The sequence below is a fragment of the Pelobates fuscus genome, chromosome 12 (assembly GCF_036172605.1).
Source record: "Pelobates fuscus isolate aPelFus1 chromosome 12, aPelFus1.pri, whole genome shotgun sequence".
NCBI lineage: Eukaryota > Metazoa > Chordata > Amphibia > Anura > Pelobatidae > Pelobates > Pelobates fuscus.
Window position 1 is genome coordinate 121,419,933 of NC_086328.1, and position 18,865 is coordinate 121,438,797.

The 18,865-nt window shown below is 39.3% G+C and overlaps 1 protein-coding gene across 8 annotated transcripts in view; it reads left to right on the forward strand.

The window, feature by feature from the left end:
• LOC134579425 (golgin subfamily B member 1-like) overlaps positions 1–18,865 on the forward strand; it is a 146,027-nt gene that overhangs the window by 102,836 nt on the left and 24,326 nt on the right. For 5 of the 8 annotated variants that reach the window (XM_063438711.1, XM_063438714.1, XM_063438716.1 and 2 more), the window contains exons 13-18: positions 557–648; positions 2,572–2,722; positions 6,643–6,752; positions 8,507–8,627; positions 10,843–10,973; positions 13,529–13,638. In XM_063438711.1, coding sequence (XP_063294781.1) covers positions 557–648; positions 2,572–2,722; positions 6,643–6,752; positions 8,507–8,627; positions 10,843–10,973; positions 13,529–13,638 — 715 coding nt within the window. Of the gene's footprint in view, positions 1–556; positions 649–2,571; positions 2,723–6,642; positions 6,753–8,504; positions 8,628–8,838; positions 8,910–10,842; positions 10,974–13,528; positions 13,639–18,865 lie in introns of those variants that run through there. The other 3 variants (XM_063438715.1, XM_063438718.1, XM_063438717.1) reach the window with 3 other exon arrangements.

The following is an 18,865-nucleotide window of genomic DNA, read 5'->3' on the forward strand; positions in this document are numbered from 1 at the left end:
CGCTCAAGTCTTGTGAGGAAGAGCTCCCTAGGCGGGGGCAACCCATAACTTACAAAAAAAAGTGCCAGTTTCCCTAAAATCGCCATTTTTATGAAGTAAGAACTTAGGACTTTAGCGTGTTCATTTAATTTACACATGCATTACACAGTGGGTTTTAAACATTGTATTGCGTCAAATCCATGTTGAATTCCTGGGGGAGCACATGGATCAAACCCCAGTTAGGTTGCCCATGTGTTCCGGCCATGTTCCTTTACACTGAATGTTGTTGCGTTTTTTTTGTCCCTAAAACTGCTACATTTTCATTTAGATCCACATCTAACTGCAGTTGCATATATAAAAAAATACTCTATGCTAATATGAGATTGTGGTTGGTATAAAGATACCTGCATGGTTTTCCTACCAGATTGTCTTTTTATATAACTATTGGTCTAACCTTTTAATACAGTTTACAGCGTTGATTTTAAGAACTTTTTTATCAAAAAAAAAAAAAAGAGCACAGTGCTTCATTTGCTCAATAGCAATAGTTGTTGGGTTGAGTGTTCTTCTTCTTTTTCAGAGCAACTACTGGCGAAACTTGTTATCTACGAGGAGCAACAGAGAAAGCTCCAAGCAGATCTTGAGCAAGTTACAAAGAGGGCAGACTCACAGGTGAGCTAATAAACCATTTCAGATCTCATTCTAAGCTTGGTCAAACTTGTTTTTAGATCTATATGTTAACCCACTTACCAGAAAATGTATGGAACAAATTTCATATTTCGATTCTGGTTATATCTTTGACCTACAAGCTTCACTCTGCGTACCATAACCACTTCATCTTATTGATGTGGTTATGGTGCAAATAACATTTCCCTCTTTTCTGTGTGTAGGGGTGCTATTTTGGTAATGTCAAAGTTTTGCTGCTTGTCTCTCAGGCAGTTTAACTGGCTAATAAAGAAAACATAAATACATTTATGTTTTTGACATCTGCACTTTTGAGGTGCAGAGTTGAGGGGGGCGGGCGGACAAAAGAAAACAAAAACAAACTTAAATCGCATTCCATCGTCTGGACTACAACTCCTATCATGTTTAGCAGTTATGAGAGAAGATTTTAGGGTTTAGGAAAGTTTGACAAATGTGTTTTTTTTAAACAATTATATGCATTTAATTTTTATTTTATTTATTTTTGGGCATAGTTTGCCCTTAAACATATGCAGGAATGGACTTTTCATCTGGATAGTCCTTGCAAATATATTCAGTGCTAAGAAGCTTACTAAAAAGGTTCAGCTCTGCAAGGTTGAAGGCCTTGGTTTTCTTTAGTGTATCAAGATGTGTGTGTATCAGAAATCAGTGCATTGAATGCTATACTATCCCTTCAAGTTGCAGATATTCATATTGCTTTAACCAGCTGTCATCATCTGGCAGAAAAGAAGGGATCCTGTGCAGACTTTATTGTCCTAATATTTTTTATCTAGAAGAAGATTATTCTTGTCCAGGGCCAGTCTGTGATTTTAGTCAAAAATCTCATGAAATCCTGTGTTCTCCAGATCAGTAAATTAGGATTTTGCTCACATTCTCTAAACCGTGTATGGCAGTGTATCTGTACATACCTTCAGAAATCGGGACGGGGCTAGCAGTAACCCTGGCGGGCATCACCAATGACGCCACCTGCCTCATTAGCGATGCCCGTAATGGGTGGTGGGCACACACTGACAGGCTGTCTGGCCGGCCACCAACCTTCAGTTGAAATTCAATTCAAATAAATGTTTTTTGTTTGTAAATTTTATATATATATATATATATCTATATATATATCTATATATCTATATATCTATATATATATCTATATATATCTATATATCTATATATCTATATATCTATATATCTATATATCTATATATCTATATATCTATATATCTATATATCTATATCTATATATCTATATATCTATATATCTATATATATATATATATCTATATATATATCTATATATCTATATCTATCGAAGGTAGGAAAAGCACTCAAAGGACTTCTTTCAATGTAGAAAATTTTCTACATTGAAAGAAGTCCTTGGAGTGCTTTTCCTACCTTCGATCTCTATAAAATTTGCTGACAAGCACCGGGCTATACCTACATCCTTACAGGAGTGCAAGCATTGGACAATTTTATATATATATATATATATATATATATATATATATATATATATATATATATATATATATATATATATATATATATATATATATATATATATTCTTTTTGTGTGGTGGCAAACAGTGGTGTTTGAAATGTTATTTTGGTTGTAAGGATCAATCTACAGAAAACGTTAACTCTAAATGTCTCTAGCTAGTTCAGCAACTACTCAAAGCAGACCTGTGGTATTTTTTAAATAAATATATAAAACACGGGCTTTCAAACGGTCCTCACCCTCTCCTTCTATCACATGGTTATATTGAATCCTGCCCAGACAAAAATGAGTGAAGCTAAACGTGTAAATCCTTTTTATAGCATCCCCACTGTCTAAATCATTTGTGCTTTATGTTGGGCGAAGTTCTTGGCATACCACCTCTAACATACATTTCTTGTCCCTAGACGAGCGAGTCGGGCAGTGTGGATGAGTTACAGAGTCAGATGCTGGAATGGCAGGACATGAACATGGAAACTGAACCAACCCAACATCATGACCCAGAAGAAAAGTCTGTTTTAGCCATGAGGATGGTGCAGATCGAAGAGGAAAGAGAAGGTGAATTCTCCTATTTCTTTTGAGATGGAATTACCTTGTCTGGTTTCTTTGTGTCTAGCTAAATGGAGTTGTCACATATCTTGGGCTTGGGTGCTGTCCAGAGCAGTGGTTGCTGTAAAGACCACATTAACAGGCCAATTTGAATTTTAATTTGGATTTTAATTTTTGGGAATTTATATTTTTATTTTTTTTGTGTGTGAAAAATCCCACATTGAAAGAAATCCCTTCTGTGTTTGGATTATTGTTTTTAATATAACTGATTTAATTTTGTTTGAGTCTGACTTCCAAGCTAGCTTTAATATGCCAATCAGAGAACTACTCCTACATCCTTGGTGGTTGGGGCTTTGCACTAAAAATCAAGTTTTTAATAATTAGCACAACTTTGGCACCATCTGATGTTCGAATTGTGCTGCCTAGCATGATATAAATCAGAGTTGCCCAAAAGGTAGATCCCCAGATGTTGTAGAACTACACCTCCCATGATGCTTTGCATGCCTTTAGAATAACAAAGCTGTAGTTTTAAAACATCTAGGGATCTACCTTTTGGGGTTCTCTGATCTAGATCAGGTGGCTGGATCCAGCAAAAATGTATTGTGAAAAATCCAAGATTTATTAGAGAATACTCATTTTGGAAATTTGCTAGCAGGCGTCTTTTTCTCATCTCCTCTAGTGTTCTCACCTTGAAAAGGGGTCAGTGCTGGAGCTGTTTTAATTATGAGTTTAGCAAATGGCAGCTAGGATAACGGCAAAGGCAATTACGAATTAAAGTGCAGGCCAGCGCTTACAATATCATAGGGCAAATAAATGGAGGCACTTATTTGTCAAGGGGATTTACACGTCACTTATAATGAGCAATGTTCTGATAATTGATGGCCTTTAGCTATTTTCTATATTTAGTCCTTGATAAATCTTTAAGGCACAGTATGGAAAGTAATAATTCATCATCGGGTCATCTTTTCATTGACAGACACAGTATATAGGTCAATGTTTTAAGTGCAAGGAAAACATAATAAATAATCTTAGCAGTTTTAAGGGTTAAAAAAGTTGATATTAAAATTTTGCTTAGTAAGCCTTCTGATTTTTATTTTTTATTTTTTTATTACAGTGCTTTAGATAGAGGGCTGATTTATGTTTCTCCATACAGACACTCTTAATGGAGTGTTCTTGTGGCTCTTATTGCCCATTTCAATGGACACTGTAGGCACTGTAACTGCTTCGTCACATTAAAGTGGTTGTAGTGTCTGTAGCCCCCTGGAGCAATCCTTCCATTCAGCGTTAAACAGGTTTTTAAAAAAAAAAATTAAATGCTAAATAAGAGTCCTCAGCAGCCCATCCCCTTTGTGTTGCATGCTATCATGAAGCATTAAACTCTGCAGCAATGGTTGTGATTGGTTGAAAGTGTCAGCCAACCTCTTTCAGCCTATCAAAGTGTCCATTGTTGGTATGAATTGGTATGGCTAGAAGGAAGTGGGCTATCTCTACTTTAGCCACACCTCCAAAGAGGGGGTCAAGGACCCTTATTTAGTGTAACCCCGCTTGAAAATGGTTTAACACCGAATGGAGGTAAAGTGCCAGGGGACGTCGGGCACTGTAACCAATTCAATGAGATAAAATGGTTATAGTTTTGACAGCGTCTCTTGTCTGAAATAAAATTTGAATTTAAAATAGCCTAATTGGAAAAGTTTGATTTTAAAAATTCCAACTTTATACATCAAAATAAGTAACAGCAGCACAGCAACATTTTTGAAAACAATGCATTTTGCCTCCTGTATTTATTTTTAAAGGATACCATCCCTTTAAATCCCCGCCAGTCTGCTTTTCAGGTTTTAACGAAGATGTTTCTATAACTGGTGTAGATACCCATTAATGCTGTGGCACAGTTCTTCCATATTCTGCAGGGCTGTTCTGAAGCACCTTCTGCGGCTACTTTGCATATCTCTGGTAGCGGCAAAAATACAGCTGTGGCAGAGGGGGCCCACAAGTGGGATGGGGCGTTCTGACTTTTGACCTTCTTAATAAATACAGGTGGCTACTTGTTTTGCTAAAATGGAATGGATGAAACTGGGTAGTTCAGTAAATTCTGCACAGCTACAGCTTAGTAGTCTTGTTATAAAATCTGCCACTTTTGGAAGTTTTACCCTGTACCTGTATTCGCTAACCATGGCACTCCAGCTGTTACGAGCTACTTTCCCATGATGCTCAGCTAGCTTTACAGCAGTGTTTCCCAAACCGGCACTCGTGGCCCACCAACAATCCAGGATTTATGTATTTACCATTTTTTATCCCAATGGAGATATTGACAAAACCTGGACTGGTTTGAGAAACACTGCTTTACATTATCAGACATACCTCCTGTGCATCCAGTCTTACAAAGTGACCTGCTCGGGCTGTTATGTTTTTAAAGTTTAATTTAATTATTTTTTTTTGGGCTGAGCATGATTTTTTTTTTTTCTTCACCATTAAATATGCTGAGTGCTCAGTGCTCCTACCCTCCACTCTTCCACCCTACACTGTGATTTGTTCAGCCACTAAGAGCGTAGTTTCCCATCAGTTTTGTGCATGCAGGTTCCTTCTTGCTCTGCCAGCTGGTCCTGTACTGCTGATGGCTTCCCCCAGAGTCTTATCTTGCGGTGGAAACAGACAGCAGTATAGGTCACGCTGTTTCTGCTCATCAGTTACCTGTTTCTTTTATTTCACACCCTATCCAATCCTTCTGTCTTTTGTTTTTTTTTGTTTGATTTTGCTTAAATCATCTAACAATTTAACAAACTCTTCTTTATTCCCATTGCTTGTTTTTTTAACGTATATCCACTGGGCCAGAGTGGCACTTACTAACATCTAACTATTATGGGATTCACTTTGACACGTAGAAATCTGATTATTTTAAAATTTGCAGCCAAGGTTTGCCATTAGCTTGGCAACCTTTAAGTAATCTGTGATGCTTCATAAATCATTGATCATCAAATCTATTAGCATAAATGAGGTTCTTGCATTTTGATTCTGTTGTAGACCCACTTTTACAGTAACTCTTTTAAGCACAACAGAGACTTAATGAGCAATGCATTTTCCTGCAAATCTGGACAATTTCAAATCACACAGGCGTGTAGAATCTGCACAGAATTTAGTCTGTCGTGTGCATGTTTAAGGAGTTTGTTTAGTAAATGGTGAGTTGACAGCTGATTTGCAATTCTAAGGTCAAAGTAACGGAGCTTCAGAAAAACTATATTTCCAACTCACTATAGACTCCTAGACCATAAACTGAATCAACAGCCTCTGTTCTGCTTTTGTTGTCTGCTGTGCATGATTTAAATTGCTCACTGGATCAATATAACCCTTTGTCAGATCACAAAACAGATGGGAATTTTTTCAGTAAATATTGTGAAAATTTCTAAGCATAAACAAATAAGGCATATTCAGTTTCACTCCAACTTTATTTGCCTTGCAAGTGATTTTATAAATCATGGTCATAAAAGGTCTCCGATTTGTAAATGTGTTATGCGATGGATTGATGCCAGTTTGCAGTGTGACTTCCTCCAATTAACTGACATTGTAATTGCACTAAAATCCGAGCTGCCTCCCTAACATTCTATCTGTTATACCCCGCTAATCCTTTCGGATAGGTTGGACGGGGATCTTTCCCGGTGTTTCCTGGAAGTTGGCAAAATGTGCATGTTTAGACTATGTATCCATTTTTGGCAGCTTGTAAAACTGGATTATCTGCTTGACAAATCCAGAGGTGGCTTTGTCAAACAGGGATGTCTGTGTAGTTGCACTAAAGGCATGTATCCCAGAACGTAGTAGGTGTTTGTTGCGAATGTAAGTGTGGGCTTGTGGGTCAGTGGAGCTTTGTTTTAAACTGCTTTCCTGTGGCACAAAACTGATTGAGGATGACTGGTTCTTTCCTGGCTGCTCCGATCCAGCCATGGACTCAGGGCAGCAGGAGCTGGAGGAGGAACTGAGCACAGCCCGCGGGATGGGCAAACTACGGCAAGCAAGAAGGAAAGTCCGAAGAGGAAGTGCGAAGCTGCAGGTTAGTGCCCACTCCTTATATATTCTCTGTTCTCTTACCATCTGTCTTGTGTATGTAAAGCAGTATAGACCTAGAACAGCGATGGCTTACATTTGCACATCAAATGGTTCTGAACTACATTTGCCATGAGCCAACCCTAAAGCTGACTAAGCGTAGGAGAAAGGCAGTTCAGAAACATCAAGCATGTCACACTTTGCCATCACGAATTCTGATTATCTGTCGCTGAAATTTACTATTCAGTTTTCATTTTAACTGATTCTCCTCTGCAATTCCTCTACAAGATTAGTACGTCTAATTAGATCCTTTTCCTTAGCTAAAGGGGCATAGTTTAACAAAATACTGAATTGTGCGCTTTGAGAAACTTACTATTATTATTGCAATGTTTTTTTTGTTTTGATTTTTACTTGGGGTATTGGGGTTGACCAGACTTGGAAGGATTAAAAGAAAACTATAGTGTTATGAATGCAAACATATATTCCTAACACTATAGTGCTGGAGTAACTGTTTATGTCGCAGGCCCCCCTCTGAGTGAAGTTAAAAGGTATTTAAACGTACCTTTTCTCCATAGCCATGCTGGATGAATCAATGCATGTCTTTGGGAAGCGTTTAGCACTGAAATAGGAAGCACCTCTAGGGGCCATCTGAGTGACTGCCACTAGAGGTGTTACTGTAAAGGGACAGGTTATAGACACCAAAACCACTATGTTAAACTATAGTGTCCCTTTAATTCAGCCGAAACCAGTGTGTACGTACAATAATAGACTAGTAATGTCAAACACTACCAAACATATACAAGTGTTATGAATTAGAAGGTCAAATATACAGATACATATACTTTCCAATAGACATCCACTGTAGGTAAGTAGTAGTACCACTCTTGGGATCTACAACAAATAAATACAACCACACATAGTGTAATCTGTACAATTGAAAAAGAAAAAAAAAAAAAAAAAGTAATAGTTACACTCACAAGTGTAGAGCCGTACCAGGCTCTATATAAGAAGTATTAGGGTGCCAATGTTTGTCTTTGATGGTATCTCTGCAAGCAGTCTCGTGGTTAATTCCAAAAACGATTAGAACGCTATTTATTTTTATTTGGAGTAACCAAAGTTGGAGTAGTCAATCTGTGACTGGTTCAAAATTTCCAATAAGCTAGTTTAGCCTAAATTGTGCCAGTTGAGAGAGAGAGAGAGAGAGAGAGAGAGAGAGAGAGAGAGAGAGAGAGATTTTTTTTCTGATTATAAAAGCCATTTTTATTTTGTGTTTTTGGATAATAAGGAAAGCATCAATATCGTTTTCTCGCCCACATTCCCATGCACTGCTCCTTCCGTGTTTTCTGTTATCCATATTGGATACTGAAGAAACTTAGAATCTAGCTACATCTAGCCTATTTATATTTCAGGGGCAGTACATAAAGTGTTTGCATTTTTAAGCTTTAGTTAACCTAACGTTCTGCTGCCAACTCCACTCAGTGAAATGTATTCTCTCACAGTATCAAGGCAGGTCTCTTAAAATAAATTAAAAAATCCAGCCTTTTAGGTGAAACGAAATTGGAATAAAAGTGATTTAATGAATGAGTTGCCACACTGCCCACCAGTTATTAGTCACACTATTTCTCTTCCGAGCCTGGATCTGCCTGGGTACCACTTCTAATTTCTCGGGACATTTCACTTCCTTATGAGTTGATTTATGCAAGTGCAATTTCCATCTAGCTATTTATCTCTAAGCTAATGTTGCATTTTCTGTTAACTTAGGACGAATATGAGTATAACAACAAAAGCTTTGAAGATGAGAATCTGACTCTTGACAGCATTGAATCGGCTGAGGGGGAGAACATGGGAGGTTGGTGGCCTGAGTACAGTTCTCCTAATTCAGGTTTGACCCCCACTAGACAGTTTATTAACCCCTCGCCTGACCTCTGGCAGGCGAAGGGTGAAGCATGCACTGCATCAGTTTTTCAGTTATTTTTTCATTTTTTTTTTTTTTTTTTAACTAACATGTCTTCATTGCGTGTTGGTTCCTAATCTTTATTTTGTGATTTATTCTATTATTTTGGTTGTTGCTCATTTCTTTATTTTTTCATTTTGAGGCATGTGCAAGCTGGATGAACTGCCTAGTTTGGCTCACCGTTCTTGTTACAGTGTTACAGTGTTCCATGTGGGTCTGGTAATGTGTGTCTTCACTGTTTTTAAAGCTTTTACATTTAAAATATTTGTATACTCATGAATCAAATCACAGGGTTATTTATAAAGAGAAAACATGGGGTAAGTTTAACGTTCTAACGTAAAGCAATTGCCATGAAAACCAATGAAATTGACTGCTGACTGCTCCACATTTAGAATGTGCCAAATCCCAGTTTTAATATTATCATTTTAAATAAGGAATCTCAAACTCTCCCACCATGGTAATGGCCTACAATTCCCATAATTCTTTGAATACAATAGATGGTCAGATAATCATGGGAGTTGTAGTTCTGCATCCTATGGGGCGGATGCCTGCTTTAAATAAAGTGTCTCAGTCACCATCTTGGTGTATTATGCAACATCGCTGCTTAGTTTTACAAGGCCCAGGGGTGCAGTGTGGGAAAGTTATACTTACCTGCAGCTGCCCCCTGCAGGCTCCACCATCTCCAAATGCTGTACCCTTGCACATGCTCAAGAGTATAACACTGATGTCTACAGAGAGTCTTGCGAGACTGTGGACACATTTGTAGATATTGTCTCGCAATGAGCAAGCAACTACCTTACTTACCACAGCCATTGTTGGCAACAGTTGCAGAATTTGACACAATTTGATGGCTGTAACTCTCTTTCATCACATTTTATCAACTTGAGGCTTTACAATAAGACCAGGTTCTCACTTATTTGCCTTATGATCTATTTTCACTGCGTTGGAATTTCAATGAAATGCCAATGCAGTCTTCATGAACATTTCATAAATGCTCTGAAAATATATTGGTGCCTGAGCCACTTTATTCTGGGTCAGCAAATTCATGATGTGACCTACTCGGCTTATGTGTAAGATCAGACTGTCAGTAAATTGAGCTGGCATAACCACGTGGATTTAAAAAGTCCCACAATGTGCAGATCTGATGAATTGCGTGGCTTTTCTATCTCCCCTATAGTGAACCGTCTCAGAAATATGTAATATTGCATATCCTTTAACTACAACATAATAGCAATGAAATCCATGTTTAGCTCACCTTCATCTAGCCTATTGCACTGTTGCTGGAAAATGTTTTATTGTGTAAAATGTATTGGCATGATTATGTTTAATTATGATTTACATTTTTTTTTTCTGGCTGTATGTGTAGCGTGTCACATGCATCTTATTTCGGTAGCAAATTATATGCATGATAAAGCTTAATTTTAAGAGATTGTTCTGGTTAGCATATCATGAAACCTGCAATGTCATGAGTTTAGTAATGATGGTGATAAAACCGAATAAAGAGACATTGAAAATATTTAATGGTAAGAAATATAGGAAGATGTGGGTAAAAGGCATTTATTATCTGTATGTTTTGTGTCTTTAAATAATTGATTAGTACTAGAATACTGCTTACTTGATTGAATTCCATATACATACACTGCAAAAGTAGAAAATGTAAAGACACTAAAAAGATTTTGTCATATCCCAGGTACCTGCATCCAGCATGGCTCTTTTAGTTTAGATGTCTAAACTAAGATCTGTTCCGGTAAACCGCAAAAATTGAGTTTATAGCTTGTACCTCAAAGTTCTTTATCAAAGATCTTGGATTGGAGAAAGATGTAATGGACATTGGAGGTGGTCATTCTGGGACAAAGTTCTGAAATGGAGCAATCTCTGCAACACTCATTTGGTTCCCTTTGTGACTGATCCATTTTTATTAGAACTTCGCCCAATAATTGTCCTTGATCCACTTTAGCCATAGTTGGTTTTACCTCCTGTCCATCAATTACTGGAGGATTGAGTGTGCTGCAGTAAGAGTTACTCACACTACAAAGTATATAGTCCCAGGGAAGGAATTATGTTTACATTTTGCTGACGATATCTGTACAGTTGGTGTTACTGTGGCAGCTAGAGGCTGTGAATTCCATTTGTTCTTTTGCAGGTTTACGCACCGTTGTGGAAGAGCTGGAATTGGAGCGAAACCAACTGCAGGAGCAGATTATGGGTTTGGAAGAACGCTGCCAGGAATTGGAGGACAAACTACAGCTACAGGCTAGAATAGAGTCCCTCCGGGTATGTGCTTGAGTATCGCCATCAATTTACAACATGGTGCAGACAGAGACATCCAAGGCCTGCAGGCTTCACATTGACTCCTTTGCTTTTAAAGAGCTGTGCAAAGCTGGGGCATGCTGCATATTAACCCTCTGAAACACTGACTAGCTATGCCTTCCTGGTGTATATTTTCTTTTCCATGTTGGCATTTGTGCACACGTTGCACAGATGTTAAATTTACTAAGTCTTCTACCTATGTCGATGAATAGTTTGAAAATAGTTTGGAGAATCTGTACATCTGTAGGATTTGTAACAAACCCTTTTAACACAGGTAACATTTGATGTAGAGGAAGAGACTCAGCGCTTTTTCAAGGTGTGTTCTCCTGGTGGATGGTGTGTGTCGTGAAGGGGTTAATAACACTGGTTGTGTTCAATATTCCTTATGTTGCTAACCATGTGCACTGTTTCTATTACTTGACTACTCACAAAAGTGTGTGATTGTGGTGCTTTATAACAGCAAGGCTATGTTACAATGTAAAGTTATTTTGCTCAAGGTCTCTGTTACTTTCAAACCCAACACTGATAATTTTTAGAGATTTGTGTAATTGTGTAACGTTGACTTGCGTTATCTCTATTTATTCATTTATTGGAATTTTTATTGTATTTATTGAGTAGCAAAATGCTTAGACATGCTGTCACAGAAGAAAACAAATCTTGATATATTCTGAACACAAATACAGGCCTATGTCGTTTTAGTAAAAGGCAATGCTACAATGAGGCGTTTTTAGAAGCGCTCTCTATAAAGAGACAGCTGGGGTACATTGAAGTGCACTGCTTGTTACCTATAGAAAGGCCTCGTGAAGGAGAAAAGCACTACAATAATACCACAAGATGGACATTTTCACATCTGGTGTATCACAGGGTCCACAAACAATTGGAATTAGGAACAAACATCAGTCTTCTGAGTTATCTATAAATAAGTAAAGTCTTTTTCCGATGTCCAAAAGGTCTGCCCAAGATAAAAAAAAAGGATTTCTGCAAACTTAACAGATTCTCAGAACTGAGTGCAGTCTGTCTCTCATACCCGTAAATGATGGATCGCCAGGAAAGTCCAGTCAAATGAGCCTTAGCACTCAGAAGACCATGTCGGTTCTGAGTAAATCTGGATGGGACAGTACATTGGATTCGGTGGGAGATATGTCTAATCTAATGGAGTTTTAGTTCTAGCCACCCAATGAACCACTCCAGACTTTGGCAGCTATTACTGACACAAGCTTGAACCCTCCTGTTAGCTGTCATGCCATTCACTGGTTATTAATTAACCAATACTGGGGGAGGGAAAATAATTCATGATTAAGAAATTATTGTGTTACATTAATTTGCCAAAGTTTCATATTAAGAATAATTATATATATATTATTTATTTATTTATGGTTCTTCTTTGTTTCCTCCACTTATCTTCAGATGCTAATTCCTCTTAATCTGTGGGCCATCTGGCAATAGATAGTAGTTTAAATAATAAATAGTTACAGGGTTTTTCACTAAAGATAGAATTTCACATTTTCAGTCTGTGTAGCCGAATAGTAAGCATAACAGAGTTAGACAAATCCACCAGTTTGGTTGTTTTGACCCTAAACTTATAAATTCACTTTGAACATCCAGTCTGCCTGCAATCTCAGAAAAGCATTTTCTATCAAATTTTGACAGCATTGCCAGGATTGTTTGGCTAAGCGGACTCTGCGCTCACGTTGTCATTGAAGTGAATATTCCTTATTGTTGCGTCCCAAGGCAGAGGGGATTGAATACATTAAGAGGATTTCCTGGTTTCCAATCTGCTTGGTGAAAGATTTGACAAAAATAGGGTCTACTCCTAAATACTAATTGCACCATAAGCTCTAGTGTTGCAAGTAGAGTTTTCCTATTAGAGTGTTCCTTTAAAGCGTCAAAGGTACAAGAGCACTTTCAGGATGCAAGACGCATGTTCTTTAAAAAAAAAAAAAAAAAAGCGCCAAACCCTGTCCCATAAACACTTGTGTGTGTAGGGAAGTAAGTGCAACGGATAATGTTCACAGCTTATTGTGAATCGAAAACAAACGATTTAAGAATAATTTCAGCAAAGTGAATGGAAGCTGCTAGTTGCACAGGAGTGTTTGGGTAGTGACCAGCTATTTCTAAGAGATCTGTAGGAGAACCAGGATTGGCTGGAAGATGGCCCACATTCCATGTTTAAAGAGAAGTTCCCTGAAAAAGGGTCAGGGCTAGAAGATTTTACTGCAAACTTGCATATTCAATGGCAACTGTTTTAAAACACGGCCATAAACCAATCTTGTAACGTTCCTTTAAAAAAATAAAATGAAGCCATTGCATATGCAAATGAATGAGCAGATTGTTTTATAACTCCTATTAGGAAGTGCAGGGAACTTTACGATTTGCCTTTTGTTTTTGTATTTTTATAGGAACATAACATTTTATTTTTTCTTTAAATCTGTTAGCATGCATGTGGCTATAGAAAATCTGGATTGAGGATTTGTTGTATTTTGAATACGCTTTCTACCATTTCTATATTTTTACTACAGAATGAAAACGAGCGATTGCAGACACAGCTTGGACAGTTCCGTCACCAGCAGAGCCGGGAATCTGAGAAGAGCCAGGATCTTATAATGAACTTGAATGAGCAAGTCAAAGGGTATCATTTCTCCTCAAGTTTAATTATTCATCTTATTTCTGTATAAATAATTTACCTGCACATTAGAGCTGATTAAAGGGGCGTATTAGCCTTCTGATCTTGCATTGAAAAGGTCAGTTTAGCAAACAAAGTAGAAATTAACTTACAACTTCCATTTGTTAAAGATCCGCCATTAGCACTATAAGCACGACAGCCTGCCCATTGATTATAATCCCAGCATTTCCTGGTGCTGTCCATCAGTTCTGTACCAAAACAGTTTGTTCAAGGGCCCCTCCCCCCCCAGGCACATGTCATCTGGTATTTCACTTAACCTTGGTTTAGTATAGAGCAGCGGTCCCTTTGTGTATATATAGGTTTAGTATAGAGCAGCGGTCCCTATGTATATAGGTTTAGTATAGCACCAGCGGTCCCTATGTATATAGGTTTAGTATAGAGCAGCGGTCCCTATGTATAAATAGGTTTAGTATAGAACAGCGGTCCCTTTGTATATAGGTTTAGTATAGAACAGCGGTCCCTTTGTATATAGGTTTAGTATAGAGCAGCGGTCCCTATGTATATATAGGTTTAGTATAGCGCCAGCGGTCCCTATGTATATAGGTTTAGTATAGAGCAGAGGTCCCTGTGTATATAGGTGTAGTATAGACCAGCGGTCCCTATGTATATAGGTTTAGTATAGAGCAGCGGTCCCTGTGTATATAGGTTTAGCAGAGAGCAGCGGTCCCTGTGTATATAGGTTTAGCAGAGAGCAGCGGTCCCTGTGTATATAGGTTTAGCAGAGAGCAGCGGTCCCTGTGTATATAGGTTTAGCAGAGAGCAGCGGTCCCTGTGTATATAGGTTTAGCATAGAGCAGCGGTCCCTATGTATATAGGTTTAGCATAGAGCAGCGGTCCCTATGTATATAGGTTTAGCATAGAGCAGCGGTCCCTATGTATATAGGTTTAGCATAGAGCAGCGGTCCCTATGTATATAGGTTTAGTATAGCGCCAGCGGTGCCTGTGTATATAGGTGTAGTATAGACCAGCGGTCCCTATGTATATAGGTTTAGTATAGAGCAGGGTCCCTATGTATATAGGTTTAGTATAGAGCAGCGGTCCCTTTGTATATATAGGTTTAGTATAGAGCAGCGGTCCCTATGTATATAGGTTTAGTATAGCACCAGCGGTCCCTATGTATATAGGTTTAGTATAGAGCAGCGGTCCCTATGTATATATAGGTTTAGTATAGAACAGCGGTCCCTTTGTATATAGGTTTAGTATAGAGCAGCGGTCCCTATGTATATATAGGTTTAGTATAGAACAGCGGTCCCTTTGTATATAGGTTTAGTATAGAGCAGCGGTCCCTATGTATATATAGGTTTAGTATAGCGCCAGCGGTCCCTATGTATATAGGTTTAGTATAGAGCAGAGGTCCCTGTGTATATAGGTGTAGTATAGACCAGCGGTCCCTATGTATATAGGTTTAGTATAGCGCCAGCGGTCCCTGTGTATATAGGTTTAGTATAGAGCAGCGGTCCCTGTGTATATAGGTTTAGCAGAGAGCAGCGGTCCCTGTGTATATAGGTTTAGCAGAGAGCAGCGGTCCCTGTGTATATAGGTTTAGCAGAGAGCAGCGGTCCCTGTGTATATAGGTTTAGCAGAGAGCAGCGGTCCCTATGTATATAGGTTTAGCAGAGAGCAGCGGTCCCTATGTATATAGGTTTAGTATAGCGCCAGCGGTGCCTGTGTATATAGGTGTAGTATAGACCAGCGGTCCCTATGTATATATAGGTTTAGTATAGAACAGCGGTCCCTTTGTATATAGGTTTAGTATAGAGCAGCGGTCCCTATGTATATATAGGTTTAGTATAGAACAGCGGTTCCTTTGTATATAGGTTTAGTATAGAACAGCGGTCCCTTTGTATATAGGTTTAGTATAGAGCAGCGGTCCCTATGTATATATAGGTTTAGTATAGCACCAGCGGTCCCTATGTATATAGGTTTAGTATAGCGCCAGCGGTCCCTATGTATTTAGGTTTAGTATAGCGCCAGCGGTCCCTATGTATTTAGGTTTAGTATAGAGCAGAGGTCCCTGTGTATATAGGTGTAGTATAGACCAGCGGTCCCTATGTATATAGGTTTAGTACAGCGCCAGCGGTCCCTGTGTATATAGGTTTAGTATAGAGCAGCGGTCCCTGTGTATATAGGTTTAGCAGAGAGCAGCGGTCCCTGTGTATATAGGTTTAGCAGAGAGCAGCGGTCCCTGTGTATATAGGTTTAGCAGAGAGCAGCGGTCCCTGTGTATATAGGTTTAGCAGAGAGCAGCGGTCCCTGTGTATATAGGTTTAGCAGAGAGCAGCGGTCCCTATGTATATAGGTTTAGCATAGAGCAGCGGTCCCTATGTATATAGGTTTAGTATAGCGCCAGCGGTGCCTGTGTATATAGGTGTAGTATAGACCAGCGGTCCCTATGTATATAGGTTTAGTATAGAGCAGAGGTCCCTGTGTATATAGGTGTAGTATAGACCAGCGGTCCCTATGTATATAGGTTTAGTATAACACCAGCGGTCCCTATGTATATAGGTTTAGCAGAGAGCAGCGGTCCCTGTGTATATAGGTTTAGCAGAGAGCAGCGGTCCCTGTGTATATAGGTTTAGCAGAGAGCAGCGGTCCCTATGTATATAGGTTTAGTATAGAGCAGCGGTCCCTATGTATATAGGTTTAGTATAGAGCAGCGGTCCCTATGTATATAGGTTTAGTATAGCGCCAGCGGTCCCTGTGTATATAGGTGTAGTATAGACCAGCGGTCCCTATGTATATAGGTTTAGTATAGGACCAGCGCTCCCTATGTATATAGGTTTAGTATAGAGCAGCGGTCCCTATGTTTATAGGTTTAGTATAGCGCCAGCGGTCCCTATGTATATAGGTTTAGTATAGACCAGCGGTCCCTATGTATATAGGTTTAGTATAGCGCCAGCGGTCCCTATGTATATAGGTTTAGTATAGACCAGCGGTCCCTATGTATATAGGTTTAGTATAGCGCCAGCGGTCCCTGTGTATATAGGTTTAGTATAGAGCAGCGGTCCCTGTGTATATAGGTTTAGCAGAGAGCAGCGGTCCCTATGTATATAGGTTTAGTATAGAGCAGCGGTCCCTATGTATATAGGTTTAGTATAGAGCAGCGGTCCCTATGTATATAGGTTTAGTATAGCGCCAGTGGTGCCTGTGTATATAGGTGTAGTATAGCACCAGCGGTCCCTATGTATATAGGTTTAGAATAGAGCAGGGTCCCTATGTATATAGGTTTAGTATAGAGCAGGGTCCCTATGTATATAGGTTTAGTATAGAGCAGAGGTCCCTGTGTATATAGGTGTAGTATAGACCAGCGGTCCCTGTGTATATAGGTTTAGTATAGAGCCAGCGGGGTCCCTCTGTATATAGGTTTAGTATAGCGCCAGAGATCCCTGGGTATATAGGTTTAGTATAGCACCAGCGGTCCCTATGTATATAGGTTTAGTATAGAGCAGCGGTCCCTATGTATATATAGGTTTAGTATAGAACAGCGGTCCCTTTGTATATAGGTTTAGTATAGCACCAGCGGTCCCTGTGTATATAGGTTTAGTATAGAGCCAGCGGTCCCTATGTATATAGGTTTAGTATAGCACCAGCGGTCCCTATGTATATAGGTTTAGTATAGCACCAGCGGTCCCTATGTATATAGGTTTAGCATAGAGCAGCGGTCCCTATGTATATAGGTTTAGTATAGCACCAGCGGTGCCTGTGTATATAGGTGTAGTATAGACCAGCGGTCCCTATGTATATAGGTTTAGTATAGAGCAGCGGTCCCTGTGTATATAGGTGTAGTATAGACCAGCGGTCCCTATGTATATAGGTTTACTATAACACCAGCAGTCCCTATGTATATAGGTTTAGTATAGAGCAGAGGTCCCTGTGTATATAGGTGTAGTATAGACCAGCGGTCCCTATGTATATAGGTTTAGCAGAGAGCAGCGGTCCCTGTGTATATAGGTTTAGCAGAGAGCAGCGGTCCCTGTGTATATAGGTTTAGCAGAGAGCAGCGGTCCCTATGTATATAGGTTTAGTATAGAGCAGCGGTCCCTATGTATATAGGTTTAGTATAGCGCCAGCGGTCCCTGTGTATATAGGTGTAGTATAGACCAGCGGTCCCTATGTATATAGGTTTAGTATAGGACCAGCGCTCCCTATGTATATAGGTTTAGTATAGAGCAGCGGTCCCTATGTTTATAGGTTTAGTATAGCGCCAGCGGTCCCTATGTATATAGGTTTAGTATAGACCAGCGGTCCCTATGTATATAGGTTTAGTATAGCGCCAGCGGTCCCTATGTATATAGGTTTAGTATAGACCAGCGGTCCCTATGTATATAGGTTTAGTATAGCGCCAGCGGTCCCTGTGTATATAGGTTTAGTATAGAGCAGCGGTCCCTGTGTATATAGGTTTAGCAGAGAGCAGCGGTCCCTATGTATATAGGTTTAGTATAGAGCAGCGGTCCCTATGTATATAGGTTTAGTATAGCGCCAGTGGTGCCTGTGTATATAGGTGTAGTATAGCACCAGCGGTCCCTATGTATATAGGTTTAGTATAGAGCAGGGTCCCTATGTATATAGGTTTAGTATAGAGCAGGGTCCCTATGTATATAGGTTTAGTATAGAGCAGAGGTCCCTGTGTATATAGGTGTAGTATAGACCAGCGGTCCCTGTGTATATAGGTTTAGTATAGAGCCAGCGGTCCCTATGTATATAGGTTTAGTATAGCGCCAGCGGTCCCTATGTATTTAGGTTTAGTATAGCACCAGCGGTCCCTATGTATATAAGTTTAGTATAGCGCCAGCTGTCCCTATGTATATAGGTTTAGTATAGAGCAGCGGTCCCTATGTATATATAGGTTTAGTATAGAACAGCGGTCCCTTTGTATATAGGTTTAGTATAGCACCAGCGGTCCCTGTGTATATAGGTTTAGTATAGAGCCAGCGGTCCCTATGTATATAGGTTTAGTATAGCACCAGCGGTCCCTATGTATATAAGTTTAGTATAGCGCCAGCTGTCCCTATGTATATAGGTTTAGTATAGAGCAGAGGTCCCTGTGTATATAGATTTAGTATAGAGCCAGAGGCCCTGGGTATATAGGTGTAGTATAGACTAGCGGTCCCTATGTATATAGGTTTAGTATAGCACCAGCGGTCCCTATGTATATAGGTTTAGTATAGCGTCA